General features: G+C 40.7%; 1 protein-coding gene across 2 annotated transcripts in view; it reads left to right on the top strand.

Annotated features, from left to right (window-relative positions):
• Positions 1-11,109: 11,109 nt before the first annotated feature.
• The window catches only part of NEDD4 (NEDD4 E3 ubiquitin protein ligase), a 171,187-nt gene continuing 158,705 nt past the window's right edge, over positions 11,110-23,591 (top strand). For both annotated transcript variants that reach the window (XM_055363995.2, XM_019011283.4), the window contains exon 1: positions 11,110-11,366. In XM_055363995.2, the coding sequence (XP_055219970.1) occupies positions 11,322-11,366 (45 nt within the window). In that variant the 5' untranslated portion in view covers positions 11,110-11,321. The remainder of the gene's footprint in view (positions 11,367-23,591) is intronic.

The raw sequence follows: 23,591 nt of genomic DNA, 5'->3' as shown, positions 1-23,591 counted from the left end.
GAAAAGTTAAAGATGGTTGCACAGTATGCTTTCATAATCAAGCATGTAACACCACATGACAATTTGTTGGCCAAATGCTAGTTTGCAGTTTGAGGAATCACTTTGGTTTTTTTGTCCTCTCTATATAACCTTATTGGAAGTATTAATTCTAAGCCTGTCTCTCAAGTTTATTTATAGAGAAAGAGTAAGTAATCTGTATTGCCACATACCTTGAAAATAGAATGCGGTACATTTAGGATGCCCACAGAATGAATTTTTCCTTATTCCAATTCAACCTTCTGTCTGGTTGTGCCAGGAAAACAGATGTTATATGACCTATATCATTTTTGCCATTATAGTCAAATGTTAAAAGAAGAAAAAAATCTGCTGAATAAAAAGGACTTGATCAGAGTTTCAGATGGAGAAAATCATACAGATATTTTATGTGTTTCCAACATAGATTATGTGGCTGTTGGTTTTTTGAGATGACAGTGCAAAGGATTTGGGAGACAGAACAAATTTGGGGCAGTAGTTGAAAACGTTGGGTCATTTTCCTGACTCTAGCTGCCAAATGGCCATCATATGCTTTTAATCTTTGTTTCAGTTGTCTGTCAGGGTTGAATTAAGAAGCTACTGGTTTATTCCCAATTGTTGATGCCTTTAGGTATGTTGGAATATTTTTTTTGCCTAGGAGGGGCCAGTTGAAAATCTGTGACTCAAGAGGCAGTGAACAGAATACTGTTTTCTGGGGAAAAATTTGTTGGCTACTTGATGTTAATTATGGCACAGTAACAGGAAAATGTTGTGTCTGTGTTTTTCAGTTTTTCTTTATTCTGCTTTTTTGCTGCTATAAGAGTTTTCTGAAATTTATATTTTAAACTTTTCATGCACTTTACTGTTTCTAGTCTCAAAATGTGATATTTTTAATAAACAAGAAATTTTCCATTATGTGAATGAAATTTTAAAAGACAATAGCCCATATTTGTGTCTCACTAATATATAAAGTACAGGTCAAATTTAAATTATTTAATTAGTTTTAAATATATACAATTTGTCTCCTCTTTCAAACCTGACATCTTAAAACTGTTTTATTAGTCTTAAATGATGCATTTATTTTGGTCATTTTATGCTAATTTCTTCCATAGTAAATTAATCAGGCTATATAAGGTAATATTTCCCCAGAGGGTAATTTTAGTGGGACGAGGGTGGTGGGATGATGTCATATCATACATGGGATTGCATCAGAAGGGTTCTGTAAAGCCTGAACTCCCTTTTAAAAGTGCCTAGTGATAGAGGCGTTGTTTGTCATCTATTATAATGGGAATGTCCTTGTAGTTCAGTGAATTTTGATGTAAATAAAATATCTTTTAAAAATGTTAAAGTACCAGAATAAACAAACAAAAAGAAACAACCCTTAAGATGACAGATTTTCCTCAACATGCAGGTTTCCCTTCTTATATACCTCAAGTATCCAACATCTAGCCATGCAAATTGATTACCTGAAGCATAGTAATAGAAAGTAGAATAGCATGAAAAACTTAATTTTGTGGACATTACCTTCTTTTGTAATCAGCTACTGTATGTTTTATTTTAGATCTTTTGTTTTGGGTGGGTTTTCTGCTCTGGAGGTATATGCATTAACAAAACATTTTCCTCCTTTCATATACGCATGTTAATTAGCAATGTGAGCAATATTTCCTACCATACTTCACTCCCAATATTTTTGGAGATGTTTGTATAAAATGGAATTTAAAGTTCACTTATGATTGTATATGAACCACAGAGGAGCCCATTTATTAATAACAAACTTTTTAAATAGTTAAATGTAGAGGGAAAAAATTAAAAAAAGGGAAACATTGTAAAAAAATAAAAAAATTTAAAAAAATGAAGAATGTTTAAAATTGCTAACTTATAAGGACAGTTCTCTTCTAAAGAGGGTGCATTCTGTTATAAGAAAGGCCCTTTTGTTCTGCTGAATACCTTGATAGGTTTAGGTATGCAAAATGAGCCTACAGCTAAATTTGGGATTGAAGAGTTGAATTGTTCTGCAGTTTAAGGAAAGAAGATATTGGAGTTCCTGGTATATTCAGTGAGGGAATGGAGGGTAGAGAAAAGAAAGGAAAAGGATGACAGGAAGCTAGGGATTACTTAGGGAGAAATGGGCAGAAAAAAAATAACAAAGAAACCCTGGTTGTACACCCCTTTAAGAATAAGGGTGTTGGCTGGGCGTGGTAGCTCACGCCTGTAATCCCAGCACTTTGGGAGGCTGAGGCAGGTGGATCACAAGGTCAAGAGATCAAGACCATTCTGGCCAACATGGTGAAACCCCATTTCAACTAAAAATACAAAAAATTAGCTGGGTGTGGTGGCATGCGCCTATAGTCCCAGCTGTTGCCCAGGCTGGAAGGCAATGGCGTGATCTTGACTCACTGCAACCTCCACCTCCTGGGTTCAAGCGATTCTCCTCCCTCACCCTCCCGAGTAGCTGGGATTACAGGCATGTGCCACCATGCCTGGCTAATTTTGTATTTTTAGTAGAGATGGGGTTTCACCACGTTGGACAGGGTGGTCTCGAACTCCTGACCTCAAGTGATTCACCCACCTTGGCTTCCCAAAGTGCTGGGATTACAGGCGTGAGCAGTGCGTGAGCACTGCGTGAGCACTGTGCCCAGTGACAGATAGTGTTTTAACCTCAAAAATATCTGCCTCAAACTTTGTGCTGCTATAACAGAATATCTGTTGGGTAATTTTAAATGGACAGAGATTTGAACTCCTGGGCTCAAGTTATCTACCTCAGCCTCCCAAGTAGCTAAGACTATAGGCACGCACCACCATGCCTGGCTAATTAATTTTATTAATTTTTTTTTTTTTTTTTTTTTTTTTACAGACAGGGTTTTGCTATATTGTCCAAGCTGGTCTCAAACTCCTGGCCTCAAGCAGTCCTCCTGCTTCAACCTCCCAAAGTGCTGGGATTACAGGCATGAGTCACTACGCCCAGCTGATAATTACCTCTTAAAGATCCCACCTCTCAACACTGTTGCACTGGGGTTTAAATTTCCAACACGTAAACTTTGGGAGACATATTCAAACCATAGCAGAAGTTACTTTAGTTTTGGCCTCAGAAATGAGTCAAAAGAAAAAGGAAGAATTCACATGCTACAAATTTATAGTGAAAGTTGCTTACAAAGTATTTATCTGCTCTTCAGTTTCTTCAACCAAAAGCTAAACAAGTTTGTACAGGTAGACAAGACCTTTAGCTTAATTTATAAACGGCTTCCTGCAAAGCCCTCAAGCCATTTTATCACTCATCATCTCTTAAAAACAAAACTGGAATGTTAATCTATTTTTGGTAGAAAAAGTTGGAGACCATGTTATCAAATGGTTTAGACATATGAAGCTGTATGTAACTTAAAACTACTTATTTGCCTCAGAAATATTACATATAAAGAAGACAAAACTACACACACACATTACATTACCTATAGAATAATATTGAGCACTTCTAATTGCTTGCCAACTTCTCTTCTTGATCTTATAAGAAGATAATCTTATTTTCATTCACACATTTGAGTCATTTTAAATAATAGTGTAGAAACACCAGACCTTTAATAGGAATCCTTATTTATAATGCTTTTACTCTACATGTTAAAATAGAATGGAAGAAATATCTTAAATGTTTAACTAAAAATCACTTTTATAGGCAATTCTCTTATTCAGAATTAAGAATAGCTAGTGTATACTCAGGAGGTTGAGGCAGGAAAATCACTTGAATCTTGGAGGTAGAGGTTGCAGTGAGCTGAGATCGCGCCACTGCACTCCAGCCTGGGTGACAGAGTAAGACTGACTCTCAAAAAAAAAAAAAAAAAAATAGCTGGGGTAAAAGAACCCACAAATAATGTCTTTTCTTCTCCTAGGAACCATATAAAGCATTTTGCATTTCAAATTATTATCTTTCTTTTTTTAATAATTCAGGCAAATATAATCGGAGAAATTCTAAATGCTACTCATTTTAGCTAAAAGCTCAAGTTATTGTAGAAAGGCAACCCTTTTGTAATATTGATATTTTAACCTCTTTTTCATTTTACCACTCAAAAATTGCTAATAATTGAAATGGAATGTTCTTTGTAAGTTTATTTTATATTTGGGAGCTAAAATAAACAACAGCATTTGCTTAAAGGTTTTGAACTATGGCATATTAATGGTACAGATATGGTTTATCTATTGCAGAATTGAGTCATATGCAATAAGAAACAGCATAAAATCCATAAATAAGATTTTATGAGGGAAAAAATCAGTGTTACATATACGTTTTTCCCCGTTTCTGGCAAATATAATCTTTCATTCATATAACTGTTGACTGGCTTCTATGTGTCCAATGGGAAGATAAATACAGTTCTTATATTCAAAGAACTCCCAGACTAATTCAGGGAGAGCTGCAAGACAATTTAGGTACTGCTGCATTAGGAATCCTAGTTCCTACTATGGGGTAGAAGGGATGCTTCTTCCAGGAGACACAGCAAGGGTCCCACTGTACTGGAAGCTATGACCACCACTTGGTCATTTTTGAGCTTCTCATGTTAGTGGACCAATAGACAAACACAGTAATTACCGTATTGGCAGGGAGGTATAGGAGCTATGGTTGAGTTACACAAGAAAGACAAGAAAGCGTATGTTTGGAACTGAGGGGATCCACTGCATATTTTAGTACTTGCATGTCCAATGACAATTCTAAATGGGCAATTACTAGAACCATGACCCAATAAGTTAAACACAACTGACAAATCATACCTCTTGGGGAGGAAAATCTGAGTCCCCACCAGGCAATAACCTAGATTTGCTGAAGTACTGTCCAAGAATGGGAAAATTGAGAGCGGGTGGTATAGGACAGAGATAATGCATATCATTTATGACCCTGAGACCAGTTACACAGTAGATGCTGCAGCTTATCCTAGAAACCCTTGTCTATCAAGTCTTTTGGAGAGGTAAATACTGGACACACCTTAAAGACTCTATGGCAGAATGGACTAAGTGTGGGGCAGATCTGCACATGTATTAGATTCCTCTTGCACTCTGACTCATACCCTCTCAACTAACCTTTACTCCAGTCCTTGCTGCAGCAACCAAAGATGTAGAGATGTAACCAGACAGCAACTCATTTTAGTTGTTTAATGTATATTTCACTTTCTGCCCCTGTGCCTCACTGCCACTGCTGTTGGACATACCTGTAGGAGCCAATTCAGCCATTCTATACACAAGGAAATCTACAAATATTAACATCCTATGAAATAACCCCTGTCCAATAGGGAATGGAAACTAATGAATAAATACTCCCTTCTTGGTAGAACAATTCTGAGGTACATTCTATATGACTCCTGAGGGGTCCTTAGTGATATCGAGCCCAAATCAGGTTAATCATGTAAAGGAAACTAAAAAATTTACAAAATCACTGCATGAGTCTTATGCCATTCCTTGTTTTACTCTTTTCAGTCCCTCACTCATGTTTCCTAGGCTCAGTCGTGTTCCGATAAATGTTTAATAACTGCCTCTCCAGGAAAAAAAAGTTATCTTGGTTTGTAGCATTTGCCTATTTCTGTGATATAAATACACCATAATTTCAAGCTACCAACATGACATCACCAAATCTGCAGTTGGATAGAGGTGTACACAAATGTACCTTGGATGCCAGTATGAGTTGAGTCCAGCACACTACTGCTTGGGAGTGTGTCTCAAAAAAAATTACTGCATGCAAACATTTGTCTCAGAAGATATACAGCAAAACAAAAAAAGACAAAAAGCTACCAGTATGGGCCAATTACCAGACAATGATGGGTGTACTGACATTAGCCATGGATACCAATAAGAAGAGAAAAAACATCTTAGGTAGAAGAGGAAAGAATTTCAATTGTATAACAAATTGGTGATAGGAAGAAGTTGTAGGAATGGGCAGGGGGTATGAATTTTAGAATACTCAGAAGTCTCTAGCCTTTGCAACTAGATAGACAATAATGCTATTTCCAGAGACACAGAATACAGGATTATAATAAGTTCATTTTGGGATCTATTTAGTTTGAGACTTTTTTCATGATACCAAGACAGAGACAGTTAGTGGGAAATACAGGTCTGAAGCTTAGGTAAGAGATAAGGGTGTGGAAGCTATAGCAAGGTATTGTGAAATTTTATTGTTGATAACTACTTATATTCCTGGAATATCCTGCTGCCCTTCCTCTGGCTCCAGTCAGACAGCAGTGAGGTTTTCTGATTACTGCCCTCAGGCTAGAACTGTTACTACAGAAATGAAAAGAGAAAGATGAGTCAATGCTCAGCTTATAAGTTTTAAAATAGAGCTTTGAAACTCCTGGTAGAAAAAAATATGTTGACACTGGGTATGATGGCACATGCCTGTAATCCCAGAACTTTAGGAGGCCAAGGCAGGCAGATTACTTGAGGCCAGGTGTTCAAAACCAGCCTAGCCAACATGGTGAAACGCTATCTCTACTAAAAATAGAAAAATTAGCCAGGCATGGTGGTGCATACCAGTAATCCCAGCTACTCAGGAGACTGAGGCAAGAGAATCACCTGAACCCAGGAGGCAGAGGTTACAGTGAGCCAAGATAGCACCACTGCACTCCAACCCTGGGATCATAGGCGTAAGCCACCGTGCCCGGCCATAACAAATCTCTTTATATATCTGCATCCTATTGGTTCTGTTTCTCTAGGGAACCATAATACAGGGTCTTTAATCTGTCAGTCTGGAACAGTTCCTCCAACTTTCTTGACTTCTATGTCCTTGACACTTTTGAAGATTACAGGGCAGATATTTTGTAGTACGTTCCTTAAATTGGATTTGTTTTCTCATGATTAGATCCAAGTTATGGAGGAAAAGCAATGGGTTGCAAGATTTTGATTTGTCAAATGTTCACTTTGATCATTTGATTAAGGTGGTATATTTCAGCCTTTTAATCTATGTAACTAAGTACTTTGTGGAAATATACGTTGAACCCTGTAAAAATCTCATTTGTCATTGAACTTTGAATGTACTCATTTATTATAATTTATATCTGTAATGAACTCATGGTACCAGAATTATTCATTGGATTATAATCTGTTGCTATCATAATTTATTTTAGTGCTCAAGTTAGGCCATCTTTGGCTAGTGGGAGCTTTTTCCAGGTTGGTTCCTGTGTCCTTTTATTCTGTCTCCATCATTACTTTCATTATTTTCTGAGATAACAAGATGTTTCAGGCTCAACTTCTATTTGCCTTGTCCTAGTCCTGGAATCAGCCATTTTTCCAAGGAGCCCTGGTTTCTTTTAGTAAAAAGTTAAAATATGGATGCAAGATATGCTCATTGCTTTTGGGGTGTCATTGTTCCCAGGCCCTCTTAGAGTACAAATGTAGAAAATATTTGTGTGTGTGTGTGTGTGTGTGTATGCAGCAGAGGTTTACATCTACATTTATTTACATACTATATATATATATGTTAAAAACTTTTGAGTTCATATCAACACCACCAATTTCATTATAACAACACAAGACTCATTCAAGTTTTCTCTTTCCATTCTTGTAACTTCTTCAACAGTGACGAATGTGGTTCTCATTATCATTCATATATTCACTTATTGGATCACTTGTCTCTACAAGTAACTAATTTCCCATTTCTGCCATCACCAGTCCACCAAGCAAACCCTTCCTTGAACACACCTGGGTCCCACTGCCTTGCACCTGGCCATCATTCTCACTACCTCCCACCCCTTGTGGGGTGAGAAGGGCATTTTAAAAGATGACCATGATACCTGAACTCTCTTCTTTACTCCTTCCTCTGCCTTGTAACCTGGAACATAGAGGTAATGATTGAAGCTTGAGCCACTCTCCAGACTATGAGGATAAGGGTCACACTTACAAACATCAGAGCAGTGAGCTGTGAAGTGCCTGAATTTCTGACCCTTTGGCAGAGCAAACTAGCCATATTAACCCTGCCCTGCCCACTGTCTAGACTTTTACATGACAGCCATATAACATGAATCTTTAAATCTTATTAGTTTAGGTAACAGCCAAATGTAATTCTACTTGATAAAGATGTCCACAGCTAGAGGCCAGCGGGAACACAGATACATCTACTAATTCCAGGAGGGAGTGATGAGAACCTTTATCACCAAGATGAGGGAGCACAACAGCCTGTTAGAAGTCAGAATCCAGCTTAGCAAAAAGAGGCTCAGGGAAGACCAATGAATTGATTGGGACTATGTATTCTACCACTGGAGGTAGAAACTTAGTTCATTTCAGAAAATCAAATAAACATTTCTTGCACTACTGAGCTCTGGATCTGAGATGGGCTCTATGAAGAGAGTAGCTGAAACTATGGTAATGGCAATGGCAATGGATGAGGTCCAGGGAGTTTCCAGTGGAAGAAAAAATGAACCTTAAAAATCTCAAACATTAACTATTAGAAAGGAAGCAGCCAGCAGATATTAAGAGTAAGAGAGAATTAAAGGAGAACTTCTGAACAAGACTTTTTTATATCCCTTAGGGAATTAATTACCAACATTAAAGTGCATTTCGTATCATTACCTTTCACATTGTTACATTCCACATCCAATTTTGATCCCAGGGGGTGATATTTTAAAAACTAGAAACAATTTCTGCATCACAGTGAAATCTATAGATTTAAATCTACAGAGTTAAAGAGGTTTAGGTACACAGACTACTAGAAAGTCTAGACCAGGTTTACTGGTTTTCATTCATTTCTTGCTTCTTAATCAGTTTGGAGGCTCATGTAAAGGCCGATTTGAAGGGAGAAAAGACTCAAGAACAAGAGATAGAAGGGGTGATGCTATTGGAGGTTGCTAGAATTGCCTGGGTTTTGGCTTGGGATGATCCCTAGCACAGGTATGAGGCACAGAATAAACTGTTATGCACCATGTCACATTCTTCACACGTGCCTCACATGGTTATACACACACTCAAACCAAATCAACATGAACCTAATTGAAGGCAGCCTAGGTGGACAAAACGCCTTCATGAGAGTTCTACGCAGTTGAGTGATATGTAGAGGAGTTCTTCATTCTAAACAGGTTTCTCAGTGGTGGTTGGTTATTGGACCACCAGCTGATATCACCATCTCGATTTGAGCTTCCTTTAATTTCAGGTGCCCCTCCTAGCTGTTGACCGGGATACAATAATTACTCTAGTTCATCTTGTATTGGTAGCTGTTTAATTCTTCATGATTTCATATTCAGAAAGACAGAATAAGAAATCATGAGTCAAATCAGTGGTCTTTAGAAGTATCATCACTAATACCTATTGGGTACATCAAATGGCCAATTTGCTTTACTTTATAATCCCTTGGGGATTTATTGATTTTTTTTTTTTTTTTTAATTACCAGTTTTAGGCTGTGTATACTTCTCATATATTCATTAAATTTTAGTAGCAGTAACGGAAGCTGTTTTTACACGTTTGTAATTGTGCCCTGAAATGACACTGAATTAATTTAAATTCAAATGACTTAGCTAACTTAAAATTAAACATAAAAATGTGTATCATGAGAGATGAGGGAAATATTCGCAAAACAGAAGGGCATACAATATTTTCAGATTATTTTATTCTTAACCCACAAATCCCACAGATATGTGACAACTTAAAAAACAAATTAATGCTCTCATGGCTTTTTCGATTTAGGTAAGCCAACAATTCCTGACCATTCTGTAATTTTGCAGTCATGTTTGATTAAGTGCCATCTCTTTCCCCCTAATACGGATGAAATCTGAATTGTGTATTAACAGAATTTTGATACATATTATATGAATGAAATGGATCCTACCAATCATAAAGTACGACAATTGAGGTGGACTCTTGTTCTGTCGCCCAGGCTGGAATGCAACGGCGCAATCTTGGCTCACTGTAACCTCCTCCTCCCAAGCTCAAGCGATTCCCTTGCCTCAGCCACCCAAGCAGCTGGGACTCCAGGCGCCCGCCACCACGCCCAGCTAATTTTTGTGTTTTTAGTAGAGACAGGGTTTTACTATGTTGGCCAGGTTGGGCTCGAACTCCTGACCTAAGGTGATTCACCGCCTTAGGTTTCCCAAAGTGCTGGGATTACAGGCGTGAGCCACCGCGCCCGGCCAAGTACGAGAAAAATCTTATGTAACAAACCAGTAATATGGGCTATAGCCTTGTTCCCACGTAGCATCTTAAACTGTTAAAAATAAATCAGAGTTATTCTGAAATCATTGAGGAAAATAAAAATTAGATTTTGAGATTGCAGAATTGTGCAAATTTCTGCAAATGTATAAAAACAACATGATATAAATTGTGGCCTGGGTGTTCATAATTCTCCCCAGACTCTTTTAAGGATGCCTTATTTGGTGGAGGTCTTCCTGTAATTATGGAATTATAAAGCCCATCAGACAGGAATATTAAAAAGCATGATTATTCCATAACCTTATTCCACAGGAGGAGTTATTCCACAGGAGGAGTTATTCTACAGGAGGTCCTAGTTCACTTTATTTTTCCCTCTTCGTCACTGCCTTCTGGTGGTGCTGCGGATCAACGCCCAGCTAAAGCAGGTTTAGAGGGTCAGCCTGGAGATTGGATTGTTACTGGTGGGATTTAAAGATGAACAGACCATAGGACAGCAAATAGCTTAGGAACTGACACTGTTTACAAATCCTAGGGAGAGAATTTCAGATCCCGAGTCCAAGACTGCTGCGATCCCTCCAGGCCTCCCCATTTGCTGCCACGCTCAGGTTTTCCCTGGCGGTCCCCAGGTCCAGCTTCTTATTGGAATGACACCCTTAACCGACAAGAAAGCGCTATGATTTTCAGTTTGGGATTTAAGTGGGGATTAAGCTCACGGATTCCCAGGCATCTAGTCAGAGGCCGAACTCTGGGTCGGATCTCAGCGAGACTTGTTGCTGAGGAGCACTGCAGCTTGGCTTCCCGGCGCTTCCCGGCGCTCCCTGGCTCCCCGGCGGGCCCGTCAACCACCTACCTCCCGGGGAAGGGACCGAGGGCGCGCCCCGCCACGCGCGCTCCCCACGCCACGGTCCCCGCCGCGCGCGCTCCCCACGCCACGGTCCCCGCCGCGCGCGCCCTCCCCACTCCCCGAGCCCCGCCACGCGCGCCCCCGCCCAGCCCCAGGAGCGCGCGCCGCCGGCCTTTTCCCGCCGCGCTGCCGGGTGCCGTTAGTGCCCGCTCGCCGGGGGAGGCGCTGCTGTCGCTGAGGGAGCGCCTCCTCCTCTTCCTCCAACTCTTCTCCGCCTCCTCCCGCTTCTCCTCCTCCTCCTCCACAGTTGCCTGCCCTGGGCGGGGGCGAGCGCGTCCGGTTTGCTGGAAGCGTTCGGAAATGGCAACTTGCGCGGTGGAGGTGTTCGGGCTCCTGGAGGACGAGGTGCGGGGACCGCGGGGCTGCGGGACGGGCTTCCCTTCGGGTTATTCAGCAGCCGGACCCGGGGAGGTAGCGGCGGCGGCCACGACCGGAGGCTCTGCTGTCAGCCCCTCCTCCCTCGGCGCGAGCCCGGGGAGTGCGCGAGGCGCCGCGGGGACTGTGGGGGCGGCTCGGCGCGCGGGCGCTGGGGGCTCGCTGGAGGGAGCAAGCTTGTTGGGTCCACACCCGCCCCTTCCCGGAGAGGCCGCCGCCTCACTTGTCAGTTTCCTTCAGGAAGTGTTGAGGAGGGGGCTAGGCGGCCGGCGGGGGACCCACATCACCGCGCCAGCCCCTTCCTGCCACCCCCGCCGCGTGTGCGGAGCTCCCAGGCTTTGGGAGACGGTCGCAGCATCCCCGCTGTTGATTTGCTTGCTCTGGCGGAGGCCGGGCCGACTTAACTTTACGGACTTCGGTCTGGAGAGTTCCAAGTGAATTGTCATTCGCTGGTTTGTTTTTTTCTTCTTTATCTGAAATCCTTTTTAATCCCCTAACTAGAGACAGGGATGGGAGAGCAGGAACATAAATTTTCCTCCTCCTCTTTAGCAACAAGTGTCTAGTGTGAGAAGTTCATGCTTTATTTCACCGGTCGTCGTTGATGTTAAAAAGTAAAGCCAAAAAAGTATAAATACTTTATAAAGAAGTTACCACATCTGTTCCCTTTGAAAACTAGATTAAGCTCTGGGATTTGAAGAAGGCAAAGCTGTTTCTTTTCAGCTAAATAACTAATGCTGATTATGCCTATGCTTATTAAAAATATTGTAAGACCATTTGGAAAAGTTGTTCCGTCGTAAATGATATGTGGCTTCTGTGTATTCTTGGAGATTGTCTCAAAAATGCAAATGGGTGGGAGATGAAAAGGCTGCATATAGTCTAACAGTGACTGGTTCCGAGTGAAAAAAATCAAATTTTTTGCCTTCTTGTTGGCTGACTAAGCTGCCACATGTACGTTTTATCAAGATTAAACCCAGTTAACTGAAAATCCATCAACCTAATTTATACTGCTTGCTTAAGTATTGTAATATTTAAGTTGTATAGTTCCTTCTCTTAGTACCTTGGTGTCGTCAAACATTTTACACTTCTCTTGAGAGTTCTTTGTTTATAAAGGGTGGGCAATTTGTTAATGCAGTTAAGTTATTTCAGGATATTTTGAGAATGCTTACGTGATGCGATTAGAATTTAATTTCCTAGTTATTGCTGCCAGAAGAGAAACAAAGTGATGATGGACAAATGGTGGCGGCTCATAGTCCCTCAGAAACAATAGTCAATGTGTTACAGCTAAAGATATCATTCTAGCTAATGGCACCTTTATTCTGTAGACGAGATCAGAAGATAATACAGCACTTCACCTGTGGTCGCTTTCTTATCAGTCAGATTTCCCTGCTTGCTACGTAGACTGCCCAGTGCAGTTAACTTCAAGCTGGTGTCCAACCCAATCAGGCTGGCCTTGGACTTTATTTCCCTGCTGTATTCACAGGTAGGCCCTGCTAATTGCAGATTTCTCATCTCACCGCCTTCCAGCAGAGCCAGTTGATCTTAAAGAAAATAGTGCCAAAGGTATCATTCACCATCTGTTTTCTCCCTCTTGGTACATGATCACTGTTTTTAATTATCTACTTTAGTAATTTCTCTGTTTTCAATCATCACCCCTCTGCCCAGCTGAAATAAAACTAATTGTGGCAGTTAATGGGTGGTCGGTAAGGAACTGGGGCCAAAGGCCAGAAACTCCAACCTTTGAAATGTGGATTTCCTGAACTTGCTGAAGGATTTGTACTTCTAGGAAGTTTCATGGAATGTGTCCTATCCCATTCACATTCTGGGAGTTCTGGCTGTCAGTTGCATGACTCTAATTTGCTTCTATCCCCCCTCTATTTTGTCCACATTGAGGAAGGGAGTGAGATAGGAAGATAAGAGACGTGATGATGAAGAGTCTTCCACTTCTTCCATTGTGATTGGATTATTCATTCAACAGACATTCATTTACTGTTTGCTCTGTACCATGCATTGTGCTAGGCACCAGGGATAGAGAGGGAAAAAAGACAGTCTCAGCCTCGGACTGAGGCAAAGATAAAAGTCACTTTTTTTCTTGTGGAGGTTGCCCTCTCCACTATCATTTGCCATTTATTTTCTGGTCTATCACAAAAGTAAAAGAAGGATTGGAACCACACTCCCCCCTCCTCCCCACCCCCAAACACCCCTTTTGTTAAAGGAAGAAAGCATTGCAGCTATGTCACTTCTAAAACTCACAGACTAGTCTGGAAATAGGCAGCCCTCTGCTGTTGATTAAAAGTACAGTGCTTTTTCATTACAACAAAAGGAGAGGATTCTTATTTTAAATTTGAAACTAAAACAGGGAGAAAAATAATTTGAAATGGGATAGAAGATAGTGAAAGAATTGTAATTTAATCAGTATATAGTGAATAGTCGCTGAGTCAGTGTCTGAGCATATTAGCACTGAAGTATGCTAAAATGTAGATCATAATACCTTTCTCTCACTTTTCAGTGAGTTTTGGCTCTTCTTCCACATATAAGTGACTTACAGTAAGAGATCACCCTGGCTGCATGTGCAGGATTTTACCATTAAAGTGTTAACAAACAAAGGAGGAAGTGTAGTATAATTTATACCAGATTTGCTCTGGTCACTTGAGATTAACAGTAGAGAATAACACGCACTGATCTTTATTGGGGAGCAGTGTGGTGGATGCGGGGACTGGAATTCAGCATCACTTCCCACCTCCTTCCCATGCACCTCCCTGTGATATGGAGGTGGGAAAACTAAACGCTGTTTCCCACACTCCATTGAAATTAATGGACTGGATCCAAAATAGGCTCCCCAGTTAAGTGCACTTACTTGAGATTTGCGGAGTGGAAATGAGGTGGAGCATATTGTTTTGTTTCTTTGGCTTTTTCTGCTGATAAGCACAGTCATGTAAACATCTAATTTTTCTGCGAAAGTCTTCCAGTATCTGGTAACTTGCTTTGTACATATTGATAGAAGTCACGGAAGTAGTGGTGGTGGTGGCTTCCAGACGTCAAGATTGATTATATTCTTGAAGTCATCAGTTCTGGTGATGACTCCTGATCATCTACCTTTCTGACTGGGAGAGGTAGTAGCTTCTTGGATGGGTCAGTTCTGCCATGTTTCTGATCTTCTAGAACTGCGGTCCCCAACTGTTTTGGCACCAGGGACCGGTTTCATGGAAGATAGTTTTTCCATGGACCGGGGATGCGGTCTAGTGGTTTCAGGGTGATTCAAGCCCATTACATGTATGGTGCACTCTACTTCTATTATTATTACATTGTGATATGTAATGAAATAATTATACAGCTCACCGTAATGTAGAATTAGTGGGAGCCCTGAGCTTGTTTTCCTGCAACTAGATGATCCCAAGTGTGGGTGACGGTAATGGGAGACAGGGAGACAGTGACAAATCATCAGGCATTAGATTCTTATAAGGGGTACACAACCTGGATCCCTTGCATGGACAGTTCACAATAGGGTTCATGCTCTTATGAGAATCTAATGCCGCTGCTGATCTGACAGGCAGCGGAGCTCAGGAGGTAATGTGATCAGTGAGGAGTGGCTGTAAATACAGATGAAGCTTTGCTCAGTGGCCTGCCACTCACCTCCTGCTGTGTGGCTGGTTCCTAAGGTTGGGGACCCCTGCTCTAGAAGTCCAGCCTAGCACCTACTCTTCCAGCTCTTCCAAAAATTTTGTAAGCACCTAATCCCCTGTATTAGCTTCTTTCTTCTTAAAGCATCGAGAATGATTTCTGTTTCCTATAAGAAAGGCTGACTGAAGCAAGGAAAAGAAGGAAGGAAATAAAGAGGAAAGAGTTTAGAGTCTCCGCTATCGGTATGGAGAGTGCAGTTTGCACATACAGAATAATAGATGCCCCTGGTGGCAGCAGCCACAACAATGCATAAGTAACAGGGTAAGAAGGGCATATTCTGATACTTCTGGACCCACTAAGGCTGAGCAGAAACTGACCCTTACTCAGTCTGGGAACAAACTTCCCAAACCTTTATGTACTACACACAAAGGAGGAGAAGCATAGGTTAAGTAGCAGCTGTATTAGTAATTTCTCCCAATCTTTCATGTATTGTTTTTGCCATTAGTGCTTTTTTGCAACTCTTTAATTCCAGGATCATTATAAAGTATTTTTCATGGACGCAGGGACTAAAGAAGTGAATAAATATAGTGTATTTTTAAAATAATTTATTTTTAAATTATGTATTTACTTTTGAAACGGAGTCTTGCTGTGTCACACAGGCTGGAGTGCAATGGCGCGATCTCAGCTCACTGCACCCTCTGCCTACCAGGTTCCAGCGATTTTCCTGCATCACCCTCCAGGGTAGCTGGGATTATAGGCACGCACCACCACGCCCGGCTAATTTTTGTATTTTTAGTAGAGATGGGGTTTTACCATGTTGGCCAGGCTGGTCTCGAACTCCTGACCTCAGATGATCCGCCTGCCTCAGCCTTCCAAAGTGCTGGGATTATAGGCGTGAGGCACCGCGCCCGTCCTATTTTAAAATTATTTTAAACCATCAGAAAAGTTGAAAGTACAACACAAAGAGCTCCAGTATTCTTCTCATACAGATTCTGCAACTGTTAACCTTTTCGCTGCAATTGTTCCATCACCTTTTTTTGCCATTTTCATTAATCTTTTTCTGAACCACTTGAGAGCAAGCTGCAGACACAATGCCCCATCATCTTTAAATACTCTAGTGTGTATTTTTCTAAAACAAGAATACTTTCCTGCATAACAACCATACACCCTTCCAAGCTAGGAAATGGACACTGATACAACAATGCCATTCAATCCACAGATACCATCCAAATTTTGATAAATGTTACTAATAATTTCTCTTTTTCCTTTTCTGGTCTAAGAACCTATCTGGGAACATATATTGCTTTTACGTGGCATGTCTTTGCAGTCTCTTCTAATCTGTAACATTTCCTCAGTTTTTCTTATCCTAGACAGTTTTAAGAAGGCCTTGGCCGGGCGCGGTGACTCATGCCTGTAATCCCAGCACTTTGGGAGGCCGAGACGGGTGGATCACGAGGTGAGGAGATTGAGACTATCCTGGCTAACATGGTGAAACCCCATCTCCACTAAAAATACAAAAAAAAAAAAAAATTAGCCGGGCGTGGTGGTGGGTGCCTGTAGTCCCAGCTACTCAGGAGGCTGAGGCCGGAGAATGGTGTGAACCCGGGAGGCAGAGCTTGCAATGAGTCAAGATCATGCCACTGCACTCCAGCCTTGGCGATGGAGCGAGACTCCGTCTCACAAAAAAAAAAAACAAAAAACAAGGACAGGCCTTACATCCTACGATGTTTCTCATTTTGGGTCTGTTTAGTGTTTCTTGATGACCATGTTCAGGTCACGCTCTCTTGGCAGGAATCACAGAAATGATGCTGTGTTCTTCACATGCATCACACCAGGGGACACATGATGCTGACTTGTCCCAACACTGTCAGTGACCTTAATCACTTGGTCACCTTGGTGTCTGCCAGGTTTCTTCTCTGTAATGTCACCTTTTTTCTCTTTATAATTGATAGTATTTTCAGGGGACATATTGTAAGATTATGCCAATATCCTATTTCTCATCAAGTCTTCATCCTCAGTTTTAGCATCCATTGATGAATTCTGTCTGAACCAAACACCACTATTTTGTTTTATTTCCATCTCTGTTAGTTGGCATTCTATGTAAGAAGAGCTTTCCTTTTCCTGTCATTTATTTATATCAGCATAGACTTGTAAAATCCCACTTTATTCAGCAGGTTGTAATCAGTTACTGTCATTAAATATTTTATTGCTCATACTGTCCCAGTTTATCCAGTGGGAGCCCTTTCAAGGAGGTTCCTAGGTCTTCGTAACAAGTCCCCATCATTCTTTGAACACTTTCTGGCAGAAGTTGTTCCAGGCTTCTCTTGTATTTTGCTTGGCTCAGCTATCTACAATCAGCCATTTTCCCTAGGAGCACTGGTCCTATTTAGTATAAAGTGGTTTTTTACATGCTACAATTTGGGTACTTGGTGTGCTCATTGTTACTGGGATATACTCTTGGACCATCTCTGAACAGTTAAGAAGCGTATGTGTGTGTGTGTGTGTGTGTATGTGTACTATACACACACATATAAGTATACACAAAGATCTATAGCTATTTCTATATCAATCTGTAAATACATAAATTTAAAAATCATGAATTCATACTGATTTTTTCCAATTCAAACCTAATACCTGAGTTCCTTTATAGCCATAAGTACCTTTTCTAACAGTGAAAAAATTTGACATTTGTTATCCTTAATATATTTGTTCATTTACTTATGTGTTCAGTGTAACTAACTTCCTAACGATGCAGACGTCTCCTCTGCCACTTCAGCTCTTCACATCCTTGGATGCCAGTGGGAATATTGCTATTCTCTATGCAGCATCCCTATGCAACGCCGTCCTCCCCTCCTCGGTACCCTTGCCGGTGGGCACCCTTCTGATGCATCTCTGTATGGTACCTCCCTCCTCCCCTCAGTGCCCCATGCTGGCGAGCATGCCAACCATGCACCTCTGTGAAATTCTCCCTCACTCCACAGACATTTTCTGTAGTGGCCTGTGATTGACTGCTCTGCGCCAGGAACAGAAAAGGAGAAGGAACTATAATTTCTTTTACAGGTAATTAGGAATTCATGTATCACATAGGAGTAGAATCTTTGAGCTGGAAGAGACCTTGTAAATAAATCATTTAGGGTGAGCAGGGGTATAGAAAATGGGATTCTTTTGTGTTGGAATTCTGGCCCTGTCACTTACTTGGTGAATCTTGCATAATTAAACATCAGTCAGAGCAGGATATTTAAGTCTGCTGATTCTCCCATCCCCTTGCTGTCTCAGAAATATTCTATAGCATTTGGAGACATGCAGGAACCAATTGAACACAATTGCTTCTCAATCTATCATGGTTATCTACTCCAGAGCTGAATCTTTAAGTCAGATAGCTGATTTGAATTGCTAAACTCATTGTTCTGCTGAATTCTGTGGCAGTTGATGTTACTTCTTCTTTACGACTTCTATTTCTTCTGGCCTCCTTGCCAATAGTATCAAAGTTTAAGAGGATAAATGAATGGGGAGGGGATAGGAGAAGTCTGGAGATAAATGCAGGGAGAAAGGCACAGCACAAACAAAAAGCATTTTGATAAGGCTTTTCTGAAAGTTGAGTAGATATGTCTGTAGCCCATTATTATAACTCATGGCTGGACTCAAATGTCTGGCTTCAACTGATGCGAGACATGTTGGGGCAATGAAGAGAGTAATATGAACAAACAATCATGGCCGTCAATAAAGATGCTTTAGTGAAAGTATTCTCCTTTGGGAAAAAGAGTCAACCTAAATAAATAACAACTGCCTTTAACTGAATACCCACTATGTGCCAGGCACCAGGTTAGATTTTTTCATACCTTAGCTGTAATCATCACAACATTATTGCAGAAGTAGGAAGTATTACCCCCATTTTAGAGATAAGGAATATGAGATTCTGATTTTTTCAAGAACATTCTCCCAGTAGGGAGAAGTGTTATATTCATAACAAACACTTGGTCCTTCCACTTTCCTGCTACTAATACACAAATAAAATAATTTAACAGAAGAGACTTTTTCTCAGGAATATGATGAATGTGAATGGAATGTGTTCAAAATTAACTTGTAATTGTTATGCTCTTATTTCCACATCTTCTGTCTTTTCTTGATAAAGCTTTTAGGTGGACCTCTGAAGTACTTGATTTCTGTATTTGCTTAACAAATATTTGATGAACACTATGTATCAGACACGTGGGTCAGGGCATGAGGTATAATGATACAGAATATACTTTACCGACTTTATACCCAAGAGGGAGAGAGAAACATTAAATAAATTATCACACATCAATATTTTATAAGTGTTATTAAGGAAAACAGTGTAAGATGAAAGTATTTATAACAGGCTGGGCGCAGTGGCTCACGCCTGTAATCCCAGCACTTTCGGAGGCTGAGATGGGTGGATCACTTGAGGTCAGGAGTTCGAGACCAGCCTGGCCAACATGGTGAAACCCTGTCTCTACCAAAAATACAAAAATTAGCCAGGCATGGTAGCCTATACCTGTAGTCTAAGGTACTTGAGAGGCTGAGGCAGGAAAATTGTTTGAATCGGGAGGTGGGGGTTGCAGTGAACCGAGACTGCGCCACTGCACTCCAGTCTGGGCAACAGAAGAAGACTCTGTCTCAAAAAAAAAAAAAGTATATCTAAAAATCAATTAATTTTATATGGTGTGGAGAAGGGAGAAAATATCAAGGAAATTGAAACTAAGGATGAATAGGAGTTAGCAGGTGAAGAGTGGGGCAAAAAGCCTTCCGAGTAAATAGAACCACATGTGCAAAAGATGGGATGGAGACGAACAGGAAGGTTGGAGTGCTAAAACAAGAGGCACAACTTCAGCAGATGAGGCTGGAGAGGACAGCCTGATCAGGCAAGGCTGGCATGCCATGTTAAGGATTTGGAATTGGATACCAAGTAGCATGGAAATCAAATGCACTCGCGCGCGCGCACACACACACACACACACACACCATTGTCATCATCATCAACATTATTTTTCATAGTTAATATTTGTTCCTCATATGCTTAACATTTGTTTGCTAGTTATTTCTTTATTTCTTCTTGCTTCTTCACCTTTCCATCTGGGATCACTTTTTCTGCCTAAAGTATATCATCTAGAATTTTTTTTTTTTTTTTTTTTTTTTAAGAGATGGAATTTCACTCTTGTTGCCCAGGCTGAAGTGCAATGGCGCAATCTCGGTTCACTGCAACCTCTGCCTTCTGGGTTCAAGTGATTCTCCTCCCTCAGCCTCCCGAGTAGCTGGGATTACAGGCGCCAGTCACCATGCCTTGCTAATTTTTGTATTTTTAGTAGAGACGGGGTTTCACCATGTTGGCCAGGCTGGTCTCGAACTCCTGACCTCAGGTGATCCACCTACCTTGGCCTCCCAAAGTGCTGGGATTACAGGTGTGAGCCACCGCCCCCAGCCCTAGAATTTATTTTACTGACTGTTTGTTGGAATTGAACTTTCTCAGTTTTTGTTTTTGTCTGAAAATGTATTGATTTTGCCTTCTTTTATGGAATGGGGGTGGGGAAGAGTGAAATTTACAAAGAGTGAAATGCACAGATTATAAATGTGTAATTTGATGATTTTCAACATGTAAAGCCAATGACCCAATTATGATACAGAATATTCCCATCATTCCAGAATGCTCCCTTGGGCCCTCTTCCAGTCAATTCTGCCCGTCTACTCTCTATAGGCAACCTTTTGTCACCATGGATTACTTTTGTCTGTTCTAGAGCTTCATGTAAATGGAATGTACATTATGTACTCTTTTGTGTCTTGATTCTTTTTTTGAGAGTCATCCATGGGGTTGTTTGTATCAATAGCTCATTCTTTTTCTTGGTGAATAGTATTTCATTGTATGAATATATCCATTCTCCTTTGATGGACACATTGATTGTTTCCAACTTTGGGCTATTATGAATAAACCTACGGTGAACATTCATCTATAAATCTTTTCATAAAAGTATATTTTTATTTCTCTTGTGTAAATACCTAGGAATGGAATTTCTGGGTCATAGGGTTATATGTGTTTAACTTTATAAGAGACTGCCCAACAGTCTCCCAACGCGATTGTACCATTTTAATCTCCCGTTGGTAATATGTGAAAGTTCTAGTTGCTGCACATTCTTTCAGCAACATCTGAAGTTTCAGCCAAAGCCCTCCTCCTACTCCTGTCTCCCAGCCTTCTCTAGTAACCTAGGTTATCAGCTCCATCTGTATCCTTCCAGTGATACTTTGTGTATAAAAAATGGATATGGTGTTATCACACTTAAAAGTAGTGATAAGATGTAAAGTAATGATGAGTTGTTCTTTCTTAGAAATTATATAGTATTGATTGAATAAAGTCTAGTATTTTAAATGAGAAATATTTCTATAACCACATTAACTGCAGCAGTTTCCTTTCCTACCCCCATGTTCTGTACCTGTGGTTGTCAACGTTAGTGTCCATCTGAATCATCTGAAGAGTTTGTTAAAATACAGACTACCCGACAGTGTGTGATTCAGTAGGTGCGGGCCTCAACATTTGCATATGTAACAAATTTCCATGTGATGTTCATACTGCTAGTCCATGGAATCCACTTTGAGAACTACTGCTTGCTCCTAAATCCAAGGATTCTGGATATTTCTTCTTTATTATGGTTATTACTGTCAAAAACTCTTGAAGAATTCTGACTCATGCATGCGAGGACACTTCTAATTGATTTTATTTCTCAGTTATGGGTGATCTTCCACTTATATTTTTATAGACCGTTTCAAATAAATTTACATACCAGAGGAAGAAAACTGCTGTCGATCCATAGGTTCCAGTTTTTAGTTTGGAAAATACGGTCGCCGTAAGTGATGTAGCATGTTGCTCAAAAGAATAAAAAAGGAGGCCGGGCATGGTGGCTCACACCTGTAATCCCAGCACTTTGGGAGGCTGATGCGGGTGGATCACCTGAGGTCAGGAGTTCCAGACCAGCCTGGCCAACATGGTGGTGATATATGAGAATCTCTACTAAAAATACAAGAATTAGCTGTGTGTGGTGGTGGACACCTGTAGTCTCAGCTACTCAGGAGGCTGAGGCAGGAGAATCGCTTGAACCTGGGAGGCAGACATTGCAAGCAGTGAGCCGAGATCATACCACTGCACTCCAGCCTGGGGGACAGAGTGAGACTCCGTCTCAAAAAAAAAAAAAAAAAGGAAAAAATATGCGTCCCTCCCTAGCAATTTTTTTTGTTGAATATTTTGTTTTTACCTTATTACCCTATATAAATACAGTATTATTCACATCTGAATCACTGTATTATGTTTATAATTATTTCACATTTTTTGTTTGGTTTAGTTTTCTGTATGTCTGTCACAAATTTAATTGCAAGCTGTTGGACAGAGCTTTAAAACCATTCAGTGCGGTAAAAATGTAACACACACACACACACACACACACACCCCTACACACACACTAAAAATGAATGCTAGCCATTTCCTTTTCCTTGTTCTTGTTGAAGACAGCCTCTTGCTATGTTGCATTCCATCTGGACTGTTTGTTCTCTACACCTGTTGTGTAGCCATCATCTGTGGGCTTCCATTTGCCATCATTGTGAGAATTCACTTGATCTCTTTTCTGTGTTGAATCTACTGTTTCTTTAATTTCTTGTTTTCTTCTTTCCAAATTTATTCCTTTGTTTGGTGGCTTACATCCTCTGTACGAGGGGCGGGTACTGTTGACTGGAGCCTCTCACAGTAGAATGATCTGAACCTACCATTTCACTGTGGGATTCTCACATGTCAGGATTTATAGCATTTTTTTTCCCTTGGATCACCCAGTTCGCTCAATCTTCTGTTTGGTGGGTACAGCAGCCGCTGTTCTCAGACCCAAGTTGGGGGATGAGGCTCCTATTTTCAGCTACTTTAGAAAGGTTTCTTGTTAATTCAGAATTTATCAGCCCCTACTGTGCGCCAGGTATTCTGTTTGTTTCTACAGAGGGGTATAAAGTTAATGAAAAGATGGCCAGGTGCAGTGGCTCACGCCTGTAATCCCAGCACTGTGGGAGGCCAAAGGCAGGCAGATCACCTGAGGTCAGGCGTTCAAGATCAGCCTGGCCAACGTGGCAAAGCTAAAAATACAAAAATTAGCTGGGCATAATGGCACGCGCCTGTAATCCCAGCTACTCGGGAGGCTGAGGTAGGAGAATCGCTTGAGCCTAGGAGGCAGAGGTTGCAGTGAGCCGAGATTGCGCCACTGCACTCCAATCTGGGCAACAAAGCGAGACTCCATCTCAAAAAAAAAAAAGTAATAATTATAATTATAAAAGTTAATGAAAAGAAAGTTTCCAAAATCTCAGTTTTAAAAGTGGAGAAAGGCATAAAGCTTATTGCCTCAGATACAAGATAGTATGTGATAAATGCTACATAAATGAGCCTCTGACAATGAGAAGATTAATTTCATCTAAGGCTTTTAGAAAAGATGGCATTTGGGCTTTGAAGAAAGGACAGAACTTTCTTTAAAGAAAAAATAGAATGTAAAATTTACAAAATGTTTAAGAAGTAAAAACTTTCATGATCTTATTACTTTA

Source organism: Gorilla gorilla, chromosome 16 (assembly GCF_029281585.2).
Source record: "Gorilla gorilla gorilla isolate KB3781 chromosome 16, NHGRI_mGorGor1-v2.1_pri, whole genome shotgun sequence".
Lineage (NCBI taxonomy): Eukaryota > Metazoa > Chordata > Mammalia > Primates > Hominidae > Gorilla > Gorilla gorilla.
This window is presented reverse-complemented; position numbering and strand designations above follow the sequence as displayed.